At 36.9% G+C, this 27019-nt stretch overlaps 1 protein-coding gene across 1 annotated transcript in view; it reads left to right on the plus strand.

The window, feature by feature from the left end:
• The window catches only part of LOC139722571 (myc box-dependent-interacting protein 1-like), a 59494-nt gene that overhangs the window by 22755 nt on the left and 9720 nt on the right, over window positions 1-27019 (plus strand). The window contains exons 3-7 of the mRNA XM_071633862.1: window positions 4352-4446; window positions 10313-10408; window positions 13427-13525; window positions 16495-16580; window positions 17013-17165. Of these exons, the coding sequence (XP_071489963.1) occupies window positions 4352-4446; window positions 10313-10408; window positions 13427-13525; window positions 16495-16580; window positions 17013-17165 (529 nt within the window). The remainder of the gene's footprint in view (window positions 1-4351; window positions 4447-10312; window positions 10409-13426; window positions 13526-16494; window positions 16581-17012; window positions 17166-27019) is intronic.

The raw sequence follows: 27019 nt of genomic DNA on the forward strand, positions 1-27019 counted from the left end.
CTAATCTAATGTATTTATCTATTCAAAGATTTCAAAAAAAAACTATACTTGAAGAATGTAGAAGAATTAAGCAGAAAAGTAATAAAATTTGTTTTCCAGGAGGGTGCAGGCTTGACTTTTGTTTTATGTGTTATCATTAGGTGAAATTTCTTTTCATTAGATGCATAAACAAGTAAAATATACCTGACGTTATGTTAATAGTAATAATAATAATTGCATTTATATGGCGCTTCATACTGGCGTTTCTAAGCGCACTGGTGCTTCTCGTACAAAAAGACTAGAAAACACAATAATATTAATTAACAAAACCAGCATATTAATAGTAACAAAAGAAGAAGAAAGAAAAGAAAAGAAAAACATTTAAAGTGAAGTTCTATGCTGTGAAATTTGCCTTGCCCAATAATCATACAATGGATCTACATTGTATGATATGCAAATGGTGAATTCAGTGATCATACATTGAAAAATATAGTCATGCAAATGGTGAGTGGATGTAGAGATTGTATGTAGTGTGCTAAATGTACATAGTCATCTATAGTGATGGAGACTGTGTTACCAGCAGCACATTCTTCCTGTACAGAAAGTTTACTTACTGGAAACCTCAAAACTGGTCATGCTAGAGGGATGACGTTTCTGCACAGTTGTAACTTCCATTTTGACTCTAATCAGACCTCATGGTACACCACTACAATTGAATTAATGCATAGACTTCAAACCACACAGTAAACAGTGAATTAAATTTGTATGGTTGCTCTAAATATCATTGCATCCAGCTATGTGCATACATGTATTCATCCATTCAGGTGCACACATTTCTCAATTTTTTATAAAATTGCATTATTTTAAATCTAAACCCATTTGATGACAGCTTCTGAAAGTTCTTTACATCTAAGTGTCTGACCCCATGTCATACTGTGGTCAGCCTAATACAGGTGTATATGTAGTGCTCTTTTAAAGTCGGTGTCATATTGTATACCACATACATGTACATGTATCTTGTGCATGTAGCCATTGAAACTAGAGTTGGCTGATGCTTGTGGTTAGAATCTGATCCAAAGCTTCGTGGTGGTGGCACTGTTCACATAAGGCAAATACCTATGTGTGAAAATTAATGAATGGCTTTTTGCGCAGGGGCAGTGTGGTAGTCATTGTAGAATGGTAACCATTCTACACAGGTGGTCACTGTGACACTTGTGCCCCGTTTTATCAAAAGATAAAATCAATTTTAAATTTCCCTACCACACAGGCTGTCATAGACTTACAGTTGAAATCAACTATATAATCAATTTTAACTCTTCATAAAACAGGGCCTTGATGTGCCTACAGGTCTATTATACAACTTCAGTGACATGGCTTCAAAAATAAAATTAGCTTGAGCTTTACAGGTTTGCAAGCACACACAAAAAAAAAAATGTATGATGTCACAGATAAATTAAAGAAGTTAATGTTTACCAAGGTAGCATGCACCCTGTGATAACAAGCATGATTATAATTAGATTTTGTTACAGTGAAGTAAAGATTCACATAGATCTCAAAATTATTGTTCACATCTGTATTTATACACATGTATACTCAATTTGTTTGGTTATAACAAAATTTTGACAAAAGAAAAGAATACAGCGTTGTACAGCTGGTCCTGTTGAGGACTTTATGGTATTGCAGGAGTCACCTGCATTTTATCATTAAAATTGCTTGGCTAAGTGCTCCAAAACAAATCTGTGTCGAGAATAAAATTGATGAAGCAATTTCAATTGGGTGTGCAGCTGCTTGAAATGTACAGTAGCAATATAGCGTATCAAGTGAAGAGGATGCTCAAATGGAAGATGCTGTCTGGTGGGCAATCCAGAAGCTTAACCTACTAAGCCTTGTCCAAGTATTGCAGTAAACTGATAGTGAGTAGAGCAGTTCTGTGCTCACTTGATATGTAGTGTGTGTGTGTGTGTGTGTGTGTGTGTGTGTGTGCGCGCACATGCAGGCTTGCTAGTTAAAGTGACTGCACCTTGTTACAGTGGGTTAGGAGGAATAATCACTTGTGTAATTACCATTTGATTGATGTAGCCAGGTTTGCTGACTGCTGGAAGCTAGTGTATGTGATTTGTTTGTTGTTGTCTTCAAGGATTTCAGACTTGCAAAAGGAATCCCGTATTAACGTATATTGTGGAAACAAATTTGAAGTCTTGTCCTTAGAAATATTAATTAGATTAGAATCATTTCTCAAGTGGATGTTTGTACAGTCATGGTTTGCAAGCTGAATGGTTTGACCTCCGAAGCATGATTATTAGAAGGTGGAGGTTAGTCTGACCTTCTGTTAACTTTCACTGGGTGAAGTGCTCTTGCATGCTAACTGAGATTGTAATTGATTGACAGGCTGTGAAGACTGTGACATGCAGCTCTTGTATGGAATGTTGTATGTGCCCACAATGTAATAGAATAATGGTATCAGCAAAGAGACAAATTTCAGTTTTTTAACACTTTGTAACTCTATAGCCCTTTTTACACTTTTGTTTCTTAACCCCGTACTTTCTCTGACCCAGGACTATCGTTAGTCCCGAACCAATTTTTTCAGCTTTTTACACTCGCAAATAAATCCCGTACTAAGCTCTTGTTCTGGACTAAGGAAAAAACTAACCGTTTTACACTCATATTTCTTAGCCCGTACTTTCCAAACCTCATGAATATTCATGATCAAGCTGTGCATTGTACAAGTACACGCACGCACCGGCAGCACTTGATTACCTCGTTTCTGATTGGTCAGTGGGGGGTCGGACTTCGTCTCCGTCGCTTAGCCCCGGATTATTTTTTCGTTCTGTTTACACTCGCTTGCTTGGCACCGCAATTGCGGTGCTAACCCTGCTATTTTGCAGGGCCAGATAGTACGGGATTATCGGTGGGGCTAGCCCACTTTGGCAAAAACAAGTGTAAACAGAAAGTGGGCCAAGGAAAGTCCCGTACCAATGGTGGGGCTAAGGACCCCCACCCCCCCCCCCCCCCCCCCCTTAGCCCCACCGTTGGTACGGGACTAAGCAAAAATTTGCAAGTGTAAAAAGCCCTTATTTAAAACAAGTTAAAAAAGAAACATGCCCATAAATATTAAAGTGTATTTGCAAGTGTAAACCTTCTCTTTATCTTTCCTGCTGGCCTGCTTGTTCTACCTCTTCTACCTCTGTGGCTGGTTTTTATATAAGTGTGAACTGCAATGTACAGCGTGTAGATGCAATTAATCGGCATCTGAAAAAACACATCACTTCATGTCAAGTGATGGTTCAAGTCTTTACCTTGAATTTAAGTTTTTGAAATGAAAAGAATGAAACTGATAATTTCTCCCAAATGTTCCATTTATATGGTTTGAGTGTCAGATATTGTGTACACTGTCCTTGCTGGTGTTGTTTGAATATTCCCAGCTCCAGCTCCATGGTAGTGTAATAGTGTTATCAGAAGGTATTATAGGATTGTTTACATAGAATATATCCATTGTTTCAAGAATGTTCCTACTGTATGTGTATGTTGCGGGTAATGTTACACTTTGATTTTATGACAGGTTTACATTACAGGGTGCTTATCATGTGTTCACTCTTAATGTTTTTAGGGGGATTCAATACTTGTTGTGACCTTTTAAGCTATCAGGGTGATTTAGTAATGTGATTAATTTTCTCTCTCTCGTTTCCCTTTTTCATCCCTCTCTCTTATGTATGTATTCCTTGTGTGTCTCTCCTTATCCCGTTTCCTCCTAAAATTTTATTATTACTTATCTCATCTCCTTCTTTTGCTGACATTTATCTCCACTGGCTCTCCTGTTTATGTTTGTTGTCATTTTTCTCTTGAACTGAATTGAATTCCCACATCCAACCTTTGCGTACTGATGAATTACATCATCATGGTCTCTGCATCACACATTGATTTATTCATATTTTCTGTCATCTTCACCTTCTGGCCTTTCAATTTACTTTCTGAAACTCCCATGTACTTGTATTCATAACTTCTGTTATCGTGGGCTTTCTCATCTTACCTTCTGTCTTTTCAACATCACATGTTCTCTCTGGATTTGCAATTGCCATCTTATGTGCTTTACACCTTGATTCACCTTTGTATGTGTGATTGCACCCTCTTCTGTTTGAATGCTCTGCATATATTGCACCTTTATTAAGCCTCTTGTTTTGTTCCCTGTTTTTACTTTCCTTCACCCTCACCCTCTGCTTTAATCGCTTGATTTTTTTTTCTGTTTCTCTCTCCCACTCCCCACTGCTTATCTCTGCCCCTGTTTGCCCATCTGTCTGTCTGTCTGTCTGTCTGTCTGTCTGTCTGCCTCTTTGCCTCTTTCCTGCTTTTGATAATCTTATTCACTTCTCTGCAGCCATGAGTCAGGCGAGCAGGGCACTGTATGAGGCGATGGAATCCACCTATGAATCAGAATGGCAGGGGCAGGAACAGTTGGCCAACATCAGAGAGGTAACACCCCGTCCCCCTTTTGGGTTTCCTATGTTTTTCTGCCCACACACCATTAAAACGCTAAGGCCACATGGCTGCACGGATGCACACTGAAATAACCATACATAACCATTACCATGGTACCAAGTATTTCACACACTGTAAGCTATTGGTATGGTATTCTTAATAAATGAGCGTTTGGAAGGTGCACGAAAATGAAAAGAGTGACTTAATGATATCATCAGTGAAATAACCAATAGAATATAAGTTGAGATGATTTGTTTGTTTTTTTTTTCCAGATTTTAGTTCACAGACCTCGTCAGACAGTTGATACTTGAAGGGAATTTGTGCATCATTCACTTAATTATTGATAGTAAGAGCTCAGAAGACTCAATTTCCCCATATGGCTAGAGGAGAGAAAAGTATTGTACTACTCACGCCTGTTGGCTGACAAAGGGCACAACACCTGTGAAAGAACATGTAGTAATTTATAATTTCTAAAGAAATTTTACCACTTGTTTGTCTTGACCTGTAATCTGCAGACTTGTATATGATTGTACAGAATCTACATTGTACACATTCTGTGCAGGGCGCACTAAAGAAAGAGAATATTTATGATTACTAGGCTTCAAAATGTGTATCAATAATTCATCTTTTTCTCAAATCTCTGTCTAATGGCAGTGAATTTCATCATTTGCTAGTTGGGTTCTGTTTTTTTGTTTGTTGTTTTTTTCTTTCATCATGTTAGCAACTTTTTTTTATGTTGCAATTCATATCTATTCTGTAAGAAGTCATGCCAGCAGTGCATATGAGCACATGTTGACATGACACTCTTAGTACCCACAACAGATACCTTGCTTCTTATATGTAAACATATATGAAATGAGTGCAGTGAAATACTGTTCTGATAAGCTCTGGAGGTAGAGACAAACACGAATCCCCATCCACTTTATGTAAAATTCAGAAATTATTAGTGATACCTATGTGTCCGACCCAATTATGAGTCACAGTTGTTCAAAGTCCAGTATCAGACTGGACGCATCTCTGGCATTGGGAGTCATGTCTGTAATGCAGTTGTGATGCAGTCCTCCAGTGTGGTTGTTCTTGTGGTTACTGTGTTGTGCCTGCAATCTAGGCTACATTGTAGGTAGGGCTGAACAGTTAAATCCTTTGGGTGGGAGGATTTTAGTGGAAGAGAGTAGAAAGAGGAGAGGGAAAAAAGCAATGAAGAACAAAAAATGAGCTATTTATACATGAATGACACATCTTTCCTGGCCTGGATGAAATATCTGGGCTAGGATTCATTCCAAAACTCCATGACAGTTGTTTCGAAGGTACGCACTGACATATACTCTCCACAAAAAGCAAACAAAGAAAAAGAGAAAAAAAAAATCAACAAAGAAATTCCCACTTGTATTTTGTCAAGGTGTCATGATTAGGGAAGGAATAAATCATACAAAAGGTAATTGAGTCATTCATACCACTGAAAAGAGTTGCACAAGAATTAAAAACCCCTTTGTGTATGTAAGCTCAGTACTAATATCATAATTAATTATTTGTGTTTATCTTTTTTTTATGGGGTGATGGATAAAGGTTATGTTACAGAAGTTAGTGACTTGTCAAGGAAAGTAAGATCTGATAACCTCTCTCTTTAAGTGGATCATAGTTTGACCTCATTGCCGTGGTCATTAAAAGTCTGTTTACAATAGGGTATTTTGCATCACTACTTGCATTATTGGCACACTTCCCTGTTAACCTTCAAAGAAGCTATTAAAACAATTAAACAGCTTCTGTATGATGTTTCCATTAGGCAAAAAAAAAAAAAAATGTATTGGCGTAACATGAGATTTTCAAATAGGGTCAGGCGGGTGGATTTTTTTTCTTTCTTTTTTTGCTACCTGTATTTTACGTGTAAAACTCATATTTAACAAAACCCCATTCGATAGAGAGGGTCTGTTGCATCCAAAGTTTGTTATATCACCGGTTTAAAAGCCGTCACGACATACCGGTCAGAATACGAATGAACAAATTCCTGGGCTAAATCACCCAGCGCCACAGACAGATCGATTCTCCGAATAATATTAAATAAAATCTTTGAACCGGACTTGCCGGTCGCCGACACGCTGTACTGTGCGGCCATTTTCCGACACCAGCTGTTGTTGTTGTTGTTGTTTTTGATAATTCGCAAACCCGCTCTTTCTCGGTAAAAACAATGTATTTCCTTCTTTTTTTTTTGTAAGTTCAGGGTCGGGTTTTTTTTTAGGGTCGGGCGGGTTACGCCAATACAATGATTTTTTTTTTTGCCCTTAACATCAGCTTCTGTATGATGCTTCCATTGACATCATTTGCCTACTGACGTAGCTCATTGTTGAGCTTGCCCTAACTAGCAATAAGTCAGTAGCGACTGACATAGCAATGCATCCTGCTGTTAATCATTCCAGTAAATCTTTGGAAAATGAATGTACAGTGACAGTGAAATACGACAGTATGCACATCGTGAAGGTTTGATGCTAGCGTTGTGTCACAATTAAAGCATCCAACAAATAGTTCTACACCAGTTAACTGCCATTTTTGCAGATAGTGAGATCCGTCATTTCAATGTGTTGTACATTGTGGATACATTTGGCAGGGCTCTATCAAAGTATCTTGTAAACTATATCTTTCCAGTAAATCTCATTCAGGTTCTGGTTTAAGAAGAGGTCTGACAAAACAACTTAAGAGCTTCTGTATGATGTTTTCATTTGGCAGAGCCCCACTGGCCAGGGGAACCAGAAACAAGGGTCTGACTTGCAAAGTTTGCAATGATGCATATTTGATTGACAATATAGTGGGAATACCAAAGTTCCAAAGGTAACATTTGAAGTTTGGAAAGTGTTTGAAATTAGGTAGCATTTAGTTTAAACCATAGCATTTTGGATAGCTCCAGTTTTTCACAATGTGAGACACGCTTGTAACATGTAGAATCAGGCAACTCTGATTTTTCACATTAAAAATATTTCCCAAGCGGTGCTTTTAACGGGAGCTGGAGGCAACAGTCAGCCTATTTTGAGAACTGCAAGGAGTGGGATACAAGCTAAAGAAAAGAGCGCTATCTTTCCTTACAAGTACAGTATCAGATTTCATGTCAGATCCTTGCCTATTGTTAGTGTATGACAATAGATGAAGAGGTGGTTGAGAGTCGTCAAAAGCTTGCAGTCTGATAGTGACATGAATTCACTGGGGCAAGAATGAATGCATTTGTTGTCATTGCAAAGTCCATGTGGTAGACACACAGATAATTATTGTATCATGACTTATGTGCACATATCTTACAATTTAAGAAATGGGGATAAACAGGAAAAAATGTCATTCTCTATATCCTTCTGTGCAGTAATTGTTGTGGGTTCAAACTCTCAACATTATGTTAATGTCCTACACATTGTATTGAGTAGAAATATGGATTTATGTTTGCCTGTGTGTAAGGCATTTACAGCATATATGTGCATGCTGTAATGTTGGACATAGGAAAGTTTTGGATTGGTAGGAGGTGCTTTCGAGATTTAGTTTCTATTGCTCTTGTGCGTGACTGACTGACTACTAAGCAAAACCTGGGATGAATGGATTGTGATTCACTCTGACGCATGTCAGTTATTATCTCTGTTCTTGGGATTTTTTTTTTTCCCAAGTGTACACTCTCGGATATGGTTTAAATGGTCATTATCATTCTCAGTTCAAAATTTTGAATCCCTCAGAAAGCATGTAACAATAACAAAAGGATTTATCCATTTTGCTGTGGATTACACTAGATTGTGCCAAAGATTATATTTAGTTTTGCCACATGGATTATTTTTAGTAGTGACTGTACACATCACAGGCAGGTGGCCCAGCAGTCAAAATTACCGAACTAACAATGGTAAAACTATCAACCGCTGTGCTTATTTTGACATGCACAAACACACTCTACAGGTGGTTGCATGTGTCAACTAGTTAAAACAGCATTGAATGTGAAGTGAGTAGGCACAGAGAACAGTGGATGTCTGCCGAACAGAATTAAAGATAGTGAGGTGGCCAGCAGCACTCATAATACATTGTATAGTGCTTTAAGTCACAGATCCACTAGGGATTATAAGGGATTTTTCAAACTATTCACCAAAATTATTTGATAGCCAAAGTTATTTGAGAAGTCTGTAAACATATGGTATTGAAAAATAAAAAAGTTGTTTTGGGCTGAGTTGCGTTTTGTGAACTGGTATACCATATATAGCTGCAGAACAAGTCAACCAGTGTAATACAGTTTTATGTAACACAACTGTCATCAGAATATCTAATGAGTAGTTTTACAAAGAGAAATAGTGTAGATATCTTTTGTCCTCCTCCACCCCTACCACACACACCCACACCCTGTCACTGACTGATGTTTAAAAAGAAAAGAAGAAGAAGAAAAAAAAAAAACAATCAGAGGGTGCTTTCTGAATGCAGCAAACAAAATGACACTGATACAATCTATTCCGATGCAGGAATCATGTTCCCAGCTGCTCAATGGAAATGTATGGATGCGAGGAGATGAAGGCTTTGATAGATTAAAGGATATAGAAGACAAGATAGCTTATCATGGGTGTATTTGCATGTGTTTGATTGGGAGGAAGTGCATTCGTAGGGTGCATTAAAACAAAACCTTGTACTGTTTTCATTAGCAGTGCAATGGCACTGGAGTGACTGTAAATATGTGGATGTAAAAAGAAAACAGCATATTGTAATTATGCAGACCTGTGTTATTTCTGTTGATAAATTGAGTTAAAAAGATGTGTATGAGTTTATATTCGTCAAATGGAATATTCACAGTTGCTGACCTTCAATGTGACTATGACTTCTTTTGTTTTAAACAGTTTTATGATCTACTTTTTATATAATGTCCTCTTGTGAATTCACAACAGTTCTGTTATAATATGATGTACAGCTGTATCCAAACATGTGTAGCTGTGGTTATGTGACACAGTACATGTACCACACTGTAAGCTAACTACTTGTATGTACCCTCTTTTTTGTTTGTTTGCCCTGTATTCTTGGTTCTTTGTGATATTTGACATGTTAGGTTTCATTCATTTGGGCCCTTCGATATCAGTGAAGAGCTCTATAAGATTATGAAATACCTTGGTATTGTATTCAATAAAGGCAGAGACACTACTGTTTAAGCTCAGAGAAAAATGGATGAAAGATAGAATATCAATAAACCATCGCTCAGGAATACTTGTAGAATGTCATACCGGTACTGTAAAAGTGGATATTTTCGCGTGACTAATTTTTCGCGCTTGACCGTGCCAGAAGACTTTCGCGTGTTTTTAATCCCGCAGAATCAAGACATCAAGCACTGGAACATATGGCACGCAAAAATATTCGCGTGCTTTTATTTTCGCGCTAGCTTCTCGTTGCGCGAAATGCGCGAAAATTTCCACTTTTACAGTAATTACATGCAACTATTTCTTGTGCAATACTAGTACTCTTTGCATTATAGAATGAAAACACACACACACACACACACACACACACACACACTGCATTTTTTGACAATTTGACTTCTTTGATGAGAGAGTGTGCGCAAGAACATAAATTTTACAATGTCCCCTTTGCAGCCCAGAATGTATTATTTTCCAAATACATTTAAAGTTTTGAAATTTTGCTCCATAATTGCTATTGTTTCAGGTAATTGCACAAAATATTCTTTTGTCAAAAACACTTTAATGCTAGCTGTTTCAAGAACAGTGCTGCATTGAGGAAATGATTGAATGTAGCTAGAATGGAGCTGTAGCACTCATTATTATCTGTTTGTTTGTTTGTTTCGTCTTTTTATGTGTGTCTGTTTAATTGAGAATTAAAGACTATACTGTTTCTGCCATGTTTATGCTCACAGACCCTGGACCTACTATGGGACGACTACCAGAGGAAACTTGTAGACCAGATCATGAACCCACTGATGTCATACCAAGCCAAGTTCCCAGAGGTCAAAGTAAGTGTCAGGAAGGACAATGAAGTCGGAAGAGCTGGAAAATTGTAAACATTGTCATAGTTATTCATTGTTGCCAGTGAGAAGTACAGTCAGTCCAGTCAAGAACGACAAGCTATTGTATGCTGTAGATTTGTAGATTTGTTCAGCTCAGACTGATCAAGCATTATGTGTGCATGCATTTTGTGGTTTCCGGCATGTCTGTTTCCTTTGCTGTTATAGAAAAATATTTTTTCTCACTATCTATGGCTTGTGTGTACATGCTTACTCGTCTGTTGTTGTTGTTGTTGTTTTTGGGGGGGAGGGGGGGTGGCAAGAGTACAATAAGAAAACATGAGTATATTTTGATTGGAGACAAGTAGTTGTAAGTTCATATATCTTACTTCCAGTGTAGTGTAGCTCAGGGATATAAAATTATGGAATTGAATGTGATATAAAAGGCAAAATGACATTGAAATGGTGATGAACACGTCGCTTCCTGTGACTGAAGAGCAAGAGGGAGGAGTGAGTAGGGTCTGTGGGAGAATGGAGACGCCTGGAACCATTCCAAGCAGGTGCCGAGCCCCTGGCCAAACCCAGCATGAGAGCCAACGTAGGTGGGTGTGAGGGTTCTCTGGCTACAGGCTGCCTTTGTGGAGGGTGACTGATAGTTTGTATGTTGGGAGTTGAGAATGTACTACTCAACTTACAATCACACTGCAAGGAAATGTAAGGAAGTGTGTGTCCTCATAACCAAACTGCCTCATAGTTTAAGGGGTTTAAGAACATTTTAAAAAGAAATATTACCCCCATCTGCAAAACATGATGGGGAATCCTTAACCCGTTGAGAACAATCCCGAGTATAGTTGGGCAAGTGTCTATGGGAAATGCGTGTTGTAGCAAAATCAGCCCGTTCTCAATGGGTTAAGAGAAGAGGTGTCATGTATTTCAATAAGTGACAACACAGATGTTGAAGCCATATAGCAACAGTTGATTCATAGTAATCATGAACATTTTGCAGATGGTGTTGGCAGATTTTATTTCATGTACACTCTAAAAGTGTGGCATGTACACATAAGCAGTGTGTTAAATATCAGATGATACGTTTGTCATGTTGAACATGATAGTGATGAAACACTTTTCAACAGTATGTAATCTTTTGAAAGTTTGCCATTGTTATGTTATATGAAGTGTTTGTAATTACTAAGATAGTAAGCAAGTTGCCCAGCGATGTCTTTTTCTTTTCTTGTCTTTTTTTTTTTTGGGGGGGGGGGGAAGGGGAGGGGGGGAAGGGGAGGGGAGGGGATGAAGGGTGGGGAGTGGGGTGGGGGAGGAGGGGAGGGAGACGGGAGAAGGGAAAAGATGAGTCAGGAGACCTTTAGTGGGCCACAGCAGGGCACCCTGTGGAAAACTGGCTGTCAAGAGTCTTTACAGTGTGATGTATGAAAGGGGTACATTATCATTCAGCCAGCTTCCCTTTGTCGCACTGCTAGGCAGTGTGCTAATAAGGCTGACATTGGCTTGCGCAACATTGGGTAAAGTCTTTTATATATAGGATTCATACATTTGCCCTCATTAAAGGGATGATATAGTTTTGGTTGAGATGGGGATTCAGATTTTAGGTTTCTGCAAGATAATTAGAAACTGCTTATTTGAAATATTAAAAAGCATACAATTCTAGGAGGAATGAAAAGTTTATTTGATGAAAATAGGTTTTTCAATGGCTGAGACATTAAAAAACAAAGTGGTCCAAGTAAAAGGTGGGTCCCGCCTTCTATTTTGACTCCTCTATTTTACTTTATTTTTGGAGATCTCAGCCGATTCAAAACCAGTTTTCATAACAAGTAACTTTAAATTCTTCCTAGAATTGTATGCTATTTAGTATTTCAAATAAGCAGTTTCAAATTATCTTGCAAGTTAAAATTTCATTTCATTTCATTTCATTCCTTTATTTATGCACGGCACACGCTTCAGTCCGGAGACTGTTCTTCCGCAGGTCCGTGCTGATAAAACACAACATGAATATATCAGAAATACGAAACAAAACTCTTACATTAAAAACAAAAACAAAAACAAAACAAAACAAAATCATCAAAATCTGAACCCCCATCTCAACCAAAACTATACTATCCCTCTAAGACATGCGATCATTCGAGATGAGATATTTTTATGCATTTACAAATGTTGAGTGCCCCTTGTATGAGAAATTTGCTTGACTGTCATTTTTTTTAAATTCATATCAAGTATCATGGTATCAGTGTGGGGTCAGCTGCAAAACATCTACATGTTTATGTAAGGGCTACTGTGTATCCAAATTTCAGCGAGACTGCACAGTTTAATTTTAGTGTAGTCCTGTGGAATCTGCTTTCTTAATTGCTTTGATTGGGCAGTCTCAAGGAGTGTAAATGAGTGTTGTACTTTGTTGCTTGTGATTAAAGACTTGATTTTTATGTTAATGTTTGCAGTGCTTGTTGTTATAATGTTTTCTGTAAAAGTTTATCCTTCCTGTATGAAAGTAGTGTAGTCCAATATCAGATTATCAATTAGACTGCAAGTGAAGTAACAGATGTTTGATAAAGTAAGTTATTTAGTTTTCCAGGAAGAGAAGGCTGGGATTAGTAAACATGTCATTCAAAATGCAGAATGCAAATTCAAGGGCAAGCAGTCTATATAAGCAAGGCCACTGTTAAGGCTAGTGTTTTGTACATGTATTTGCATGTTTGTGCTTAATTGCTTTTGATAACAGAGGGGTCCCTTAAATTTGTCAGTAAATCATGACAGTGCTAAACTTGGATCAATGCCATCATTTTGATGAATGCAAAATTCTGACTTTTAAGTACATGTATATGTTTATGAACCAGAAGATTTCAAAGACTGTAATCAATGTTATGGAGGGGTTCTGTCAGTCTGGTTAGATTGGGATTATTCTTCTTTTTTTTAAATATTACTCTACAATTTAAAAGTTCATGTAGTTTAGCTCGAGTTTGTGCTCAATCTTTTTACCAACCATTTCCTGCTTTGACACAATTTTTCCCTTTTTAGAAACGAATGGAAAAGCGTGGAAGAAAGTTAATAGACTATGACAGCGCAAGGCACAACCTGGAAGCTTCGAAGAAGAAGGATGATCAGAAATATACAAAGGTAAAAGGCTGAAGGATCAAATTGTTTTGTAACCTTTAATGATCAAAGGATCACATTCCAATACATAATGCCACAGTATTGTGATTCACCGACCATTAAGGTAACAAGGACTGTATTTAGCATCTACGTATTTACTATGTGTAGGTGCGATATATTTCTTTGTTCTTTCAGGTGTGACTGAGATAATAGAGGTTTTTATTACAGTGGTTTAGTTACTATCTGTAGATGATAATAAAAACTTTGTAGAATGGAATACATGACGTCTATAGTTTCTTCGGAGTATTATTCATACTCTATAGCATGTGCACTTCACTCGTATTCACAGCAGCCAGACATAGAAGGTATAGGAAATGACACCTGTATTTCTATTTCTGTGTTATGACAGTACTTATGGATCCAGTTTATATCTCCCAAGAGCTTAATGGTTCTCAAGAACAGAATGACCATAATCACCTAGGTTGTTAAAGCTGGTGATATGGCTTGGTTATATGACAAGCTGCTGAATAATTAGTCAGGACTTGCAGTATGTTTTCTTTTAGACAAGCACTTACTTCCTATGCCCTGTTTAGGTATTCCTCTATCTGGAAGTGAAATTCATCGTGAGCTTGAGTGTGGGATTTCATGCCATAGTGTTTACAATTTGAGAGAGGAAAGTGGCATGTATTGTGTGATGTCATATAGAGCATTTTTTTTTTCATGTGGATTGCACTTCAATCCCTCAACTGTATTCTGTGGTACATTGTATGATTTGTAAAAGTTTTGTAATGACATAATTTTCTGTAACTGTAGCATTGAATGAAAAAAAAAAAGAGTAGCAAATACATGGATCTCCCTTTTAGGAATACAAACAGAATGCATGAAAAGTTACATCAGTTATAACAGGATAATATTTGGTCCCTGTGGTGCTTAAAATATATCAGGCACTGCGACAGGTCACCATATTACCTTCCCCCTCCCGTTTGTGATAAATTGTCATTTATTGGACAGTAACTCTCTGGAGTGTTGCCAATCCTCATCCAGTAGATATTCTCACGTGTCAAGATATGTGTTAGGAGAACCTGTCCATCCTGTCACTTTTGGCAGCCACTTAAAATGGTTTCCGGGTTTCTGTCATTGACAATTTTTTTTATCACAAATACGGCAATAGTTGGCAATTTAATTCAATAAATGAAAGCTTTTCCTGTGTGCTATTGTCAATGCAGAGAATATAGATGTATTACAAGTTTACTACCTAGTTAAGTTTCTGCAGATGTGTTTTCCCATATTTCCTGGATTTTGCTCATGATTGCAAGAGGAATAAACTTCAAGCATTAAACTAGATGAATACAAGAATATTTAGCCATTAGGAAGGAAAAATGGCAAGCTTCCATTTTTTAACCTTTACTTCGGCATGGACAATATTTACCTTTCAGTCGAGATTTGAATACAGTATTCATCACAGGATGTTTTGATACCTTAAGTACAAATACGAGGTACCAAAGAATTCTTAGGCAAGAAGTTGACTTTGCCTGATTGCTCCTTTTTATGAAAACTAAAAACAACAACAAAAAACAAAAACAAAACAAGGCACAATAAACGACATCAACAACAATTCTGAGGACTTGCATAAAAGGCTCAATCATACAATCATTAATAATGGGAATTGGACTCATTGGAATTGAAAACAGAGTATCGTCATGTACAGTGTGTATGCTCGTGGGCTACATTTAGTAAAGAGCCTCATGGAATTGATTGGAGCTCCCATGGAGCCTAAAATGCACACATCCTTTTGTTGCCTCACATGTTGCCAAGGTAGCCATAATTGTAACTTGCTGATGCAGCTGTCATGTGAGCACGGGCCCAGAGCATGACTGGGTTTCTGCACATGCATAGGGAAAGTTTTTAGAAGCTACACATAGATTGCAAGCTTGTTGTCAAGTATTACACAAAAGGAGAAATATTAACGTGTTGCATATACATATCTCCTCTCTGAATACAGCAGTATATAAATACTCATTTGGCGATAACTTATCATTTGTTGTTGTTTTTTTAGCATATCTTTTTGTGGAAATTGAAAAAAAAAACTAATCTTTTAGGAGCAATAACAAAATGATGCTCTCTGTGGAGCAATACCATGGAAAAATAATATAACGTGATATTGCCAACTTATGACTGTTTGATTTGTATGTTAAGTCAGTAAAATTACTCTGTCCCTAAAGTGGAATAAAATGATAGCGATGACTTTTACCCATGTTATACTATGTCAGGAGGAGAGAGAGAGAAAAAAAAAAAAGAGGGAGTAGGCATCCAAGTCAGTGAAATGACTCATTTCTACAAAACACAAGAATTCTTAATGATAATCAGCACTGAGTATGATTCCTGTTTTTGTAAATCACTAGACAACAATCATAAATGATACAGAAGGTGATGACAGGTGGTTAATGTAGATTAGAAGCACAAAAATAAAACCAGATCTCCCATCATTTTGTCTCATTTAAAAAAAAAAATGTTTTTATAACAATATGCAATAATGCTTATTGTGAATTATTAGTGATATTTCACAATGAAGTTTGCAGACGTGTAGTACATCTGGCAAGCATACACTTGCATTTCTGCTTGATATTCTATTCTGTGTGCTTATTTTAAGAGGACGCTTTTATGTCATTACATGCAAACCTATCAAGTGATAACATCCACTCAAATTTCAGCACTAGGAAGCTATGAGATTTAGAAATGTGACAAGGCACATCCCCCTATACTCTAGAGAGTAGCATTCAGTTGAACAGCATTAACATTTAATAACAGGATGTGTGTAAGTATTTATGAGAATCAACGGAATCAGAATTGCTTTTTGTAGTGCTGTTCTCTGATGTGGTATGCACTGAGGTTCTTGACTTTCTCAGCAAGTGTTCATGAGAAGCCTTTTTTGAGTGTGCTGTGAGCTGAAGACTTTTATTTTGGTGTCATTTTCATTTCCATTACCCCACCAGGCACAGGAAGCGTACAATGAGGCGAGGAAGATGTATGAGGAGCTAAACTCTGACCTTCATGAAGAACTACCCACGTTATATGACAGGTAGAGTCAACCACGCATGTCTTACTCTCGCAAGGATAACAGTTTTTTTTTTTTCCAAAGATGATTAGGCAAAAATATTGTGTAAAAACTGAACAACTGAAAATATCAGGACAAAATCATTTCACATAATGCAGCTCCTGTGTAAGGGAGCTTGAATTAAGCATCATGATTCTAGTCTTTGCAAAACATTAATGTTTATTCAGCAAACTTTGGGCGTAAGTGATTCGCGCATTTGAAATTTTGGAGTTCTGATTGGCCCAAGTACTCATTTAGGACTGGGAATGTACATGTACATGTAGTCCATGTGATGTACCAAAAAGGCAGCATAGATAAGTCAGGAGGAAAGATTACTTCCACTGACATCTGTAAACCTTTTGAATTACACGGTTGTTTCTGTTTGTGTTTTCTTTTCCTGCCTCCTTGCGTGGACAGTCGCATTCCTTTCTACGCCAACACCTTCCAGCTGCTGTCTGCTGCCGAGTCTACGTTCTACGAGGAGGTGGGCAAGGCCAAGTCGTCTGTGAGCTCCATCATGGGTGTCCTCTACCAGGATGCCACTGAAGGAAAATACGACATCAGGAAGAGGTGAGGAACTCTCTCTCTCACTCTTGCTCTTCACTTAGGTTCTGTAACATTACACTTTTTCTGAGCCAAATAGCATGATGTAGGCCCACAAATGATAACACTTTATGCTACTATCAAAATGAATGAATAGAGTCATATAAATAATCATGATATCAATCTGTGGTCAGAATCTAGTGTATGTACATATATTCTTCTGCGCTGCAAGAGCTTCTGATATGCGTAACAATAATGCAAAGCTAATTTTTTTTTTTTAATGTATCTTTGAGTTTTAATATAAAGACTGCTGCAGTTAGAGATTTCATGATTTCTAGTGGTAAGATATTCCACACAGTTTGGGAGCTGCTCAGGAAAATGCTTGGTCTCATAATGTTATTTTTGTTTTGCATGTTGGGATTTGTATCCATGGATAATGTTTGTGTAGTATTTTTTGTATGTGCCTAACCAGAAAATTTGTAGGGGCAGTGTTTCAATGTTATTTCACATCTGCTACTGGAAAAATTAACTTCATTTTGAGGGGAAAAAATGCTCAGTGAAAATATGAAGGTATGAATATACATTATCAGAAGAGAAACAAAACTGAATGCATAGTGTCTTGAATAATAGGGTGTTTTGTAATATATGCATAAATGTTTAGAGATACATGTACATCATGTGGCCACATAATTTGTAATTAAGAGTACCTCCAAGTTTTAAAAAAAAAGTTTTTTGTTCATCAGTTTTTGCTTGAAAAGCACGTGCCATTCAAATATCTATAGTGCAGCTTTGATTTCTCAGAAGAAAAAACAAGGAAATAATGGTGTTAATGGAGTTTATTACGTGTATGAAATCCATGCACAACTTCCATCTATTTGTGTGTTATTGTGATATGTGTATGTTCAATGGTTATTGCCTCTAAATCATCAGGTCCATTGTACTGAAAATAGTATAGCATTAGCCGCCCACATGAATGTACAGTATATTGTATATCCAGATGAATTAGTGTCACATAGATGCGCACGGGAATAGCAACCAGATTCTTGGAAGGGCCACAGCTGTATGGCTCTACATTACATCTATTGCATTGAATGATATATCATTACAGAGCTTCCACCTAGTGGAAGATTGCACAAATGTTATCTTCTTGTTGAGTCAGTCGGAATTTGTAGGAAATATGTTTATTAGTGATATATCTGTCCTGAAGCACATACAAAGTCCCTGCCAGGCAGGTCCCTTGAAATGGTTCCATGCTTTTATTGGCACGTTAATCACATGTTACAGAATCTCATGGTTGATGGATAGCAATCCTCATGACCCTCCTTTATTTTCATATTTTGTTTAGGTTTCTCAAGTTACAGAATGTTTCTCACTTGTTGAATAAGTCACTTGATGCTTATCTGTGTGACTTCTTGCACCCTATACGTGCACAAACATTCCTCCATACAAGTCTATAACTATCTTGCTTCTTATTTGTTTGTTATGTAGAGAGAAAGGGAGACTATACAAAGAGAGTCAAGGGATTTGCTTCATGCCTGAAGAATGAGGGTTTCCTGTGGTTTTGTTTTTAAACAGCTAAATATGATGTAGTCCAAGTAAGAAATGGGGTGTGAGGGGTGGATTTAGGAAGTGGTTTTGATCCCGTTCCGATGCTGTCTGTGTCTCGCTGTTCACAGTATCAATGAGACAGAGTTAGTCACCATGATGGATGAGCCTCATAGGTAATTACTCTGCAGACACTTTATGAACAAGCAAGGAGACAACAGGGAATTGTTTTTGATTTTTGATGTTTTCATGCATTTTTAGTTTCAGCACTGCGTGATTAACAGGTGCTTTTGCATCTTGAGGCATTAACTGTATGCTACATTTGTTGCAAAATATTTGAAGTGAGGAAAAACAAATAGAAAAGGGGAAAGATTTGTATTGATAATGTGTGCCATGTTACATCATTTCATCCTAATCATTTTCATATTGCATTACTCCAGCAATGTCATTGTGTCCGAGTATGTGTGTATGTGTGTTAGTGTGTACTTTTAGGTTCACCAGTGTACTAGGAAAATGAGTACAGCATGGATTATGAGCTGCATGCATTGATCCAACCAGTGTCACTTTTCCAAGATGTCTCTGTGTGTGAATTGCAGTTTGCATCATTTTCTGATGGCTGTGTGCAGAAGTGACCCCTCCCCCTCCCCGCTTGTGAAGCAGTACAGGTTTTCAAGGAATGTTCCAGAATATTGACTGTGTTTGGAGTCAGACAGTTGTTATTGTTAACAAGTTAACTGGATGTAATCTCTTTGTCTTTCCTTCTCTCCCTTTCTCTGCGGTAGAGACAGGATGTGGACACAACTTAACAGCCTGACATTGAAATATTTGACACAAACCCCCCCCCCCCCCCTTTGTCATTGAGAATCTGTGATCCCTAAAGAATGCAATATTTCCTTGGTCTACCCTGCAAATGAACTTGAAGTTGCTGCTGGTTGTTCTTTCATTTATTGTAATACAGTAGTTCATACACATGTATGTCATGTTGACATGGCCAATAAAACAACTAAAAACAGTCCAAGTACCAGTAATCATTAGATCCCAAGACATATTAGCATAGTCAGATCGTGGGTTATATAACTGACATGCCAAATGGTATAATAATTTCACCTTAAAGATATGCCATATTGTGCTTTGTAGGGGCACATTTTTGCCTTATTTTAAGTCTGTCTGGTATGGGCATGAGTACAGACATACAAAGGAGCACCCATAGAAAAGCAGTGAGCTTTGATTCATAATCACACTTTTCCCTCATCATTGTCTGTGTAGTTGTCAAGTCTGATCAGTGTCTTGAAAGGTGTCTGAGCCTTCCTTTCGTAGGGAGTTTTAGGAGACGGTTATTTCATCTCCTGTGGCTCAACTCAAAAGCTTGCAGCTGATTTAACCATTGTTAGTGTGTTGCCATGTTTGCTGCATGTATCATGATAACACAATAGTTGTAAATCTCTCTGGGAAACATGGCTTCGGTTAAGTTCAGTCATGTTGTTGACTTCAGTCTTAGAATACATGTGTATTTTCAGAGTAGTAAAAAGAATCCAAGTTTAGAAAGAAAAACCATATATACAGGAGATGACACTAACAACTTTATGTTTATAATGTATAGGGTAAAATACTGAGAATCCATAAAATTATAGCAGGTTGGCAAAATGTATCCTGCTTGAGCTGTTGCCAACCTAGAGTTCACATTGTATGCTTATTTGACATATTGTCATGTGTAAAAGACATATTGCGTGCACTTTGATTGTATGTTACATCACATACAGAGACTATGGGAAGTGGTTTTCTTGTTCAGTTGTTCGAAAGGAGGTTTTGGGTTTATGTCTTGTTTTTTTTTTGTTTTGTTTTTGTCCTTTTTTTTTTTGGTTATTAATGATACCACTTATATATTTCTAGGTCTGAAGTTATGAATGAGGACAAACACATCTATTCACCTTTCATGTGCTCAGGCACGTACACCTGTAACTTAACTTGCCAACCTCTTTCATTAGCATTCAGTAATCCCTCCATCTTTGACCTAGTTAAAGTTAGCAAGCCCACTCAGGTGTAGCGATATGCCTCAGTCCAACAGGAAGGCCATGGTGACGCTGTAGGGATTAGGGGATTATGTAAGGCTCTATTCACTGACAATTAGTTTCCAGGTATCTGTGCCAATTGTTGAAAAAGGCACTCCAGTGCACGTGGCAATTAGTGAAAGGAGCACAGTAATTGTTGAATGCAAGTATTGTAAGGGGGATGTAATATCTGTTGTATAATTTCTATCATGTACATGTAGTTTGTACATTACATGTTCATAATGTTGGGTTGTGGTCAGCATTAACTATTTTAACCTGTTGATAGTCTAGTGGGATTTCTGAAAAAGGGCTCTCTAAAATGGTGTTAGAGGCATTTTTGAGTAAAAGTTGGGAACCGGTCTCTTTTACCTAATTTGAGTATGCTGAATCCGAAAAATCCGGTTCCCAAGCGAAATTCACCGATCTTGACCATCTAATTTGCATAAACAAAATGGCTGCCCAGCCACAGAAATTGTCAGTTTCGGACACGGATTTTCTAGAAATTCTTTGCAAACGAGCTGAAAAAAAATGATTTAATATTTTGTACATAATAGAAGTAGCAATTTGAGGGATAAACGTTACTCAGATGGTAAATAGTATATTCTATTCATAATTATGCAAATTAGTACTGAAATATGCAGATAAATATATATTAACACTTGAAGAGTAATTGTTACAATGTTTTTCTTGAGAGGCAAGTTAAAAACTAAAGATGTAAACTTTAAGGTTTTGAGGGTTAGGAAAACTCCGGTTCCCAAGCAAAATTCACCGATCTTGACCATCTAATTTGCATAAACAAAATGGCTGCCCTGCCACAGAAATTGTGAATTTCAGATACATGTACGCATTTTCTAGATTTTTTTTTTTTTTTTTTGTAAACGAGCTGAAAAAAAAAAGTGATTTGAAATCTATGTACATAGAATGGAATAAGCAACTTGAGGGATAAACGTTTCTCAGGTGGTAGACAATATATTTCTTTCATAATTATGCAAATTAGTACTGAAATATGCATATATATATATATATATATATATATATATTAGCACTGGAAGATTTTTTTAATATTTTTTTTTTCTTGAGAGGGAAGTTAAGAACACTATATATATACACTTGAAGGTTTGGAGGGTTAGATGAAATCAGAATCCCTTCTCAGTGGTATCAAAATAAATGCAAATACATGTATTGTAATTGGAATGCAAATTATATGTAGGCTTCATGAGTTTTATGCGCATGCAGTTCATTCAATAGCCTATACCCTGGTAAAATTTTATTTTTCAATCCTCTAAAATGGTCCTTTGGGATTTTTTTTCAAGAATTCAAGTTAGGAACCCGATTCTTAATAAAAAATGATTGCACTAGGGCCCCCAAAAAACCAACAAAAAAACAAAAACAAAACAAAACAAAAAACGGGTCTTTTTCAAGCGAGTGAACTTTAACATCTAATTGCATAATACCTACAAAATAGCTGCAATATTGCCATAAAATTGTTAATATCATGAAAAATATTTTAGTACATCGATAATCGCAAAACGAATTGATGAAAACTCTCTCTACACGGATCATAACTCAACTTTTTATGGGGGGGGGGGAAATACCATCGAACAATGCCATATTATTCATATGCGACATCCATTACTGTATTGTTCCAATATGCAAATCTGTAGCATTAGCACGGATATTCTATTTCCCAGTTAACCAGAGCATGGTAATCATATGTATATGATAATATATAAATGATTACATATGATTATATATAGCAAACATTCGTCTATAGGTTGAAAAGGGATAGGTGGTTTTATTCTATTTTCTCTTATGAAGCGTGTTTTGTTTTTTTGTTTTTTTTGCAAGTCGACGAAAAATACCTTTAATGTCACAACAATCATTACTGATGCCCCAATGCATAAACAAAATTATGTTGCAAGTCCGTTAGATGAAATTATATATATATATACATATAAGACTGGAGAAGGATCCATTGGAAAGTTAAGTTTGTAGAATAGCCGCGATCACACGCTGGCAAAAGATCAAGAAGATCGCGATCTCCAAGATCTCAAAAGGCGCGGCCAAATTGGCAAATTATCGAAAAGTTTCAGATCGCAATCTTAAAGATCTTGAAGTTTTTCAAGTGCGTGTGACTGCAAACTTCCCGCGAAACTTCCCACTACAGCTAGGGATATTTCATTTTATAATGCTGTCCTCTCCAAACTTCTCGATCTCTTGCCAGTGTGACCGGACACCAAAAGATCGTGAAGACTTCGCGATCTTAAACTTTGCAATCTTTTGCCACTCTGACCGCGCCTTATATGATAAACTTAAATAACGATGTTAGAATAGCAGTGAGGGAGAAGAAATGGACAAAAAAAAAGACGTGTGGCACACATCCACCTATATTTGATCCTTCTACATCTGTTATAAGAATGTAACTTAGTCAACTTCCAAGACAGTGCGAACTCTGAAATTGCATCGGCCAGTGCAATCTGCGAAATAAGGGGTTTACACCTTCCTGTTCCTTTTTGTTTTTGTTTTCAGTATATACTTGGATAACATGCCGCCAGTGATAACCACCAAGTATGATGCATTTCAATTTATTCTTAACTTGACGACGCCACGCCCCTTGTCTGTCTGACTTCTGATATATCTCACCTGATGTGATTCAGATCATAGAAATGACATTCTTAGCAAACAGGCCTCTATAGCTTTAAGGGCCAGTGGATTGTAAGGACTACGGAATAATGAATACTCATTAGAAACCATGTTACATACAGAAGATTCCACTTCATATCAGACGTAAATGGTCGCCATTTTGCCTCTCATTAAATGCTTTATCAAGTACAGTTTTTGAATATCCACATTGTCACTTGAATTTCTGCCCAAGTATTAGGATATGGATCTTTTCATGGAGGACCTGGGTTTTCCATCACCTTGCGAACATGAAGTTACTTTTGTTCCCTTGAGAGATAACATCGATCCGATAGCTACCTTAAAGAGGCCTTCTTCCGTAGATACTGGAGTTGTGCTTTTTCTGCCAGACTGATACTGACAGTAGCACTCTTATTAAAGCAAGTGATCAAGGACTCACAATCATCAAGGATGCTGCTTGTACGAAAAGAAAACTAAAGGATTCCAAGAACATGGTTGTTATCAGTCGTCTTTATAAGAATAAACTTATATTCGATTCAAAAGATGCATCACACGTTTGGCACAAAATATGTTCCGCCATTTTACCGACAAAAGTATAGTGAACGCTCGAGAAGCAGTCCAACGACAATACTCCAGTATTAAAAAAAAAGATAAAAAAGAAAGAAAATCCTGCTCACTGTGCCAGACCTGATCTTTCTTTAGTAGACAATGGATGAGAACGTTTTGATCTGGTCTACAGCCTGTACAACTGATATATCTAGCTCCAATCCAAACAAACCCAATGCAAACCTTGCATGAATGTAGATCAATTTAGCTCGATTGAGAAATAGACTTTTTGACTCAGATTATGTTTCTTTTCAGCCAAAATATAAAGGTGTTGATGACTACAATAATACAAAGTTCATCCTTCGTTTCTGTTTCCGACACTGTCCGAGATACCAGGATTTTTCTTACAATTTTTTATTGCTTGAGCCTGCAGAGTGGGTGAAGAGATAGATGAAAAAAAAACCCCATAAATTATGACGAGATTTATGAAAGTTGCCACTTGATTTTAAATTCAACAGATTGAAAATATAAACCAATCTATCCAATGAAAACGACAAAGTAACAGGGTGTTTGCACTAATCCATAGAGTAATGTATAGTGATGTGATTGCTCGATAACTTTGACGGCAAGACCTTGTTTTGGTGGCAAATATGTATAGAAAATGGGTGATGATATTTGCATCATTTATTATGCAAATGAGATAATAGGTGTGTGTTGTTTAGTAGTTGCAGTTAATTTTTGCATCTCTTAATCACACCAGGAATCATTAACAGGTCTTGATATTGTTATAACTGTTATGAAACATATTCATATATTGCGGCAGTGCGTTGTAGAATCTCGAAACCTGCCTGGTCTACGGTCTCTTGAATATCAATTTGCAACGTGTTTGCCCGATATCTTAGCTGTATTTTAGTACGCCAAGGTACATTTTGATAGCAAGACTTTGTTTTAGGGAATATATCCATAGAAATGGCCAACTATTTGTATAATTCATATGCAAATTAGATTATTAGGGTATTTCTAATAACTGTGTTTTTTTCTTGATCTCCTTTATCACAAAAGAATCATCAACTTACGTCTTGATATTATAACTATAATGATTCAGATTCATATATCGCGGCAATGTGTTGTAGAATCTCGAATTGGTTGAATTGGTTGATTCCAGTGCTTGATTTTCCTCGGACTCAGATGGCACCATGTACACTTTGTTTGACCGATAGCATATCTATATTTTTCACTACGCGAAGGTACGTTTTAATAGCAAAACTTTGTTTTAGGGGAAAATATGTTGAGAAAATGGAAAAATATTTGTGTAATTTATTATGCAAATGAGATGCATGTTTTGTTTTAATACATAAGGTTGGTTCTTGTATCTCTTTAGCACACTAGGAATCGTGAACCGGTCTTGATACAATAACTATCTTCAGAATTATGATTCAGATCCATTGCAGAAATGCGTTGTAGAATCTAGAATCCTGCCAGTTATGTATCCTCTTGTATACCAATTTGCATAGATATTTGCATAAGTGTAATTCAATTCTTTTGAATTGATTGAATTCTTTTGAACTGATTTATTATGATTTGACTCTGGCGACACAAAGTACTTCTTGTTTGCCCGGTAACTTGTTAAAATGATTGAAAACAGAAGTGAACACGTAGGTACTATACTCATATGTGCATATTTCTATGCGGTAATGCATTACTGTATCAGCGGCAACGCCTACTTTGCATATTTCACTTCTTAATTTGCATATATAAGTAAAAGTTATGAACAAATGATGACCTAGCTATTGTCTTTGCACCTTAATTTCTGAAATTATTACTATTTCTGCGTGTCTAGGGAGATTTTATGAAAATTAGATCATCGAAACACCTTTAAAAAGCAATGAATTGGCGGCCATTTTGTTTATGCAAATTAGATGCTCTTAGACTAAAAATTTCGCTTGGGAACCGGAATTTTTGGATTCAGCGTACTTGAATTATACTAAAAAGACCAGTTCCCAACTTTTACTAAAAAATGCCTCTAACAGTCATATTTTCCCCAAATCCCACTAGACTATTGAGGACGAGTCCAGAGTATACTCGGGCAGGTGTCTATGGGAACTGCGTGTTGTAGCAAAATCAATCCATCCTCAACGGGGTTAATACAGGGGAAACTTCAGAAAAACTTTAGAAAAAAGAAAACATCTTGAGGGCATGCTTTGGGGTATGAGATGTTTGTTTGATTGTGTATATGTGTGTGATGTGTGTTTAAACAATATCTATTGTTGGCCTACATATCTAACACTTTCTCAGAGTGTAATTTAATTTGCAAATGTTATCTTGGTGGGCTTGTACTACCATTCATGTTTCCATTCTGATATTATTCCAGTGTTTGCTATTTACAAATAGGAAAAGAAAAAAAAAAGTTACGGGGGAGGGGGTGTCTTTCTCTAAATACTAGGTTCACGTATGAAGTATGTATGCTACATAAGGTCCATATTTGCTGAGCTAGATTTAGGGCTCTGGGTACTTGAGTCTTGGTAAATTAGCTTTAAAGAGTACTTCATTGAATACAAAAATAGGGCACATACATGCTATTCATTGGATATGGCACTTCATTAATCTTGGAAAAAAAGCTTTTCGTTTCTGTCATACAAAGTGTTAATGGCTAATGAAATGTGTAAGCATATACATACTGGACTATTACTCATTGTTTTGCTCACATTACGATGTAGATTATTTCCATTTAGTGGAAAGAGTGTAAAACATTATGATGAGGTTTAGTTGGAGACTCAGGTGGATAATTGATCAGGATTATGCCTACCTGGCTGGCAGTGAAGTAGCCGAGTCCAAAGACACCCTGACCCATTCTCAAACTAGAATGGAGATAATCCTGACTCACAAGTGGTGCATTCTTTGTCATTGCTCCTTGGAATATCTGGAATAAAAAATCTTGCCAAATACCAAGTCATTTCAAACATAGTGATAGGAATTTTTACAGAGTGTTTGTTGACACGCAGCTCATATTTACTGCTTGAAGCAAGTGTTGTTGTTGTTGTTTTGTTAGGGATTTTCACACATGCTACACAAGTTTGTGCATTTTTTTTTTTTTTATAGAAA

Source organism: Diadema antillarum, unplaced genomic scaffold (genome assembly GCF_040938485.1).
Source record: "Diadema antillarum isolate AM-2024a unplaced genomic scaffold, OU_Dant_1.0 scf00000167, whole genome shotgun sequence".
In the NCBI taxonomy this organism is placed as follows: Eukaryota; Metazoa; Echinodermata; class Echinoidea; order Diadematoida; family Diadematidae; genus Diadema; species Diadema antillarum.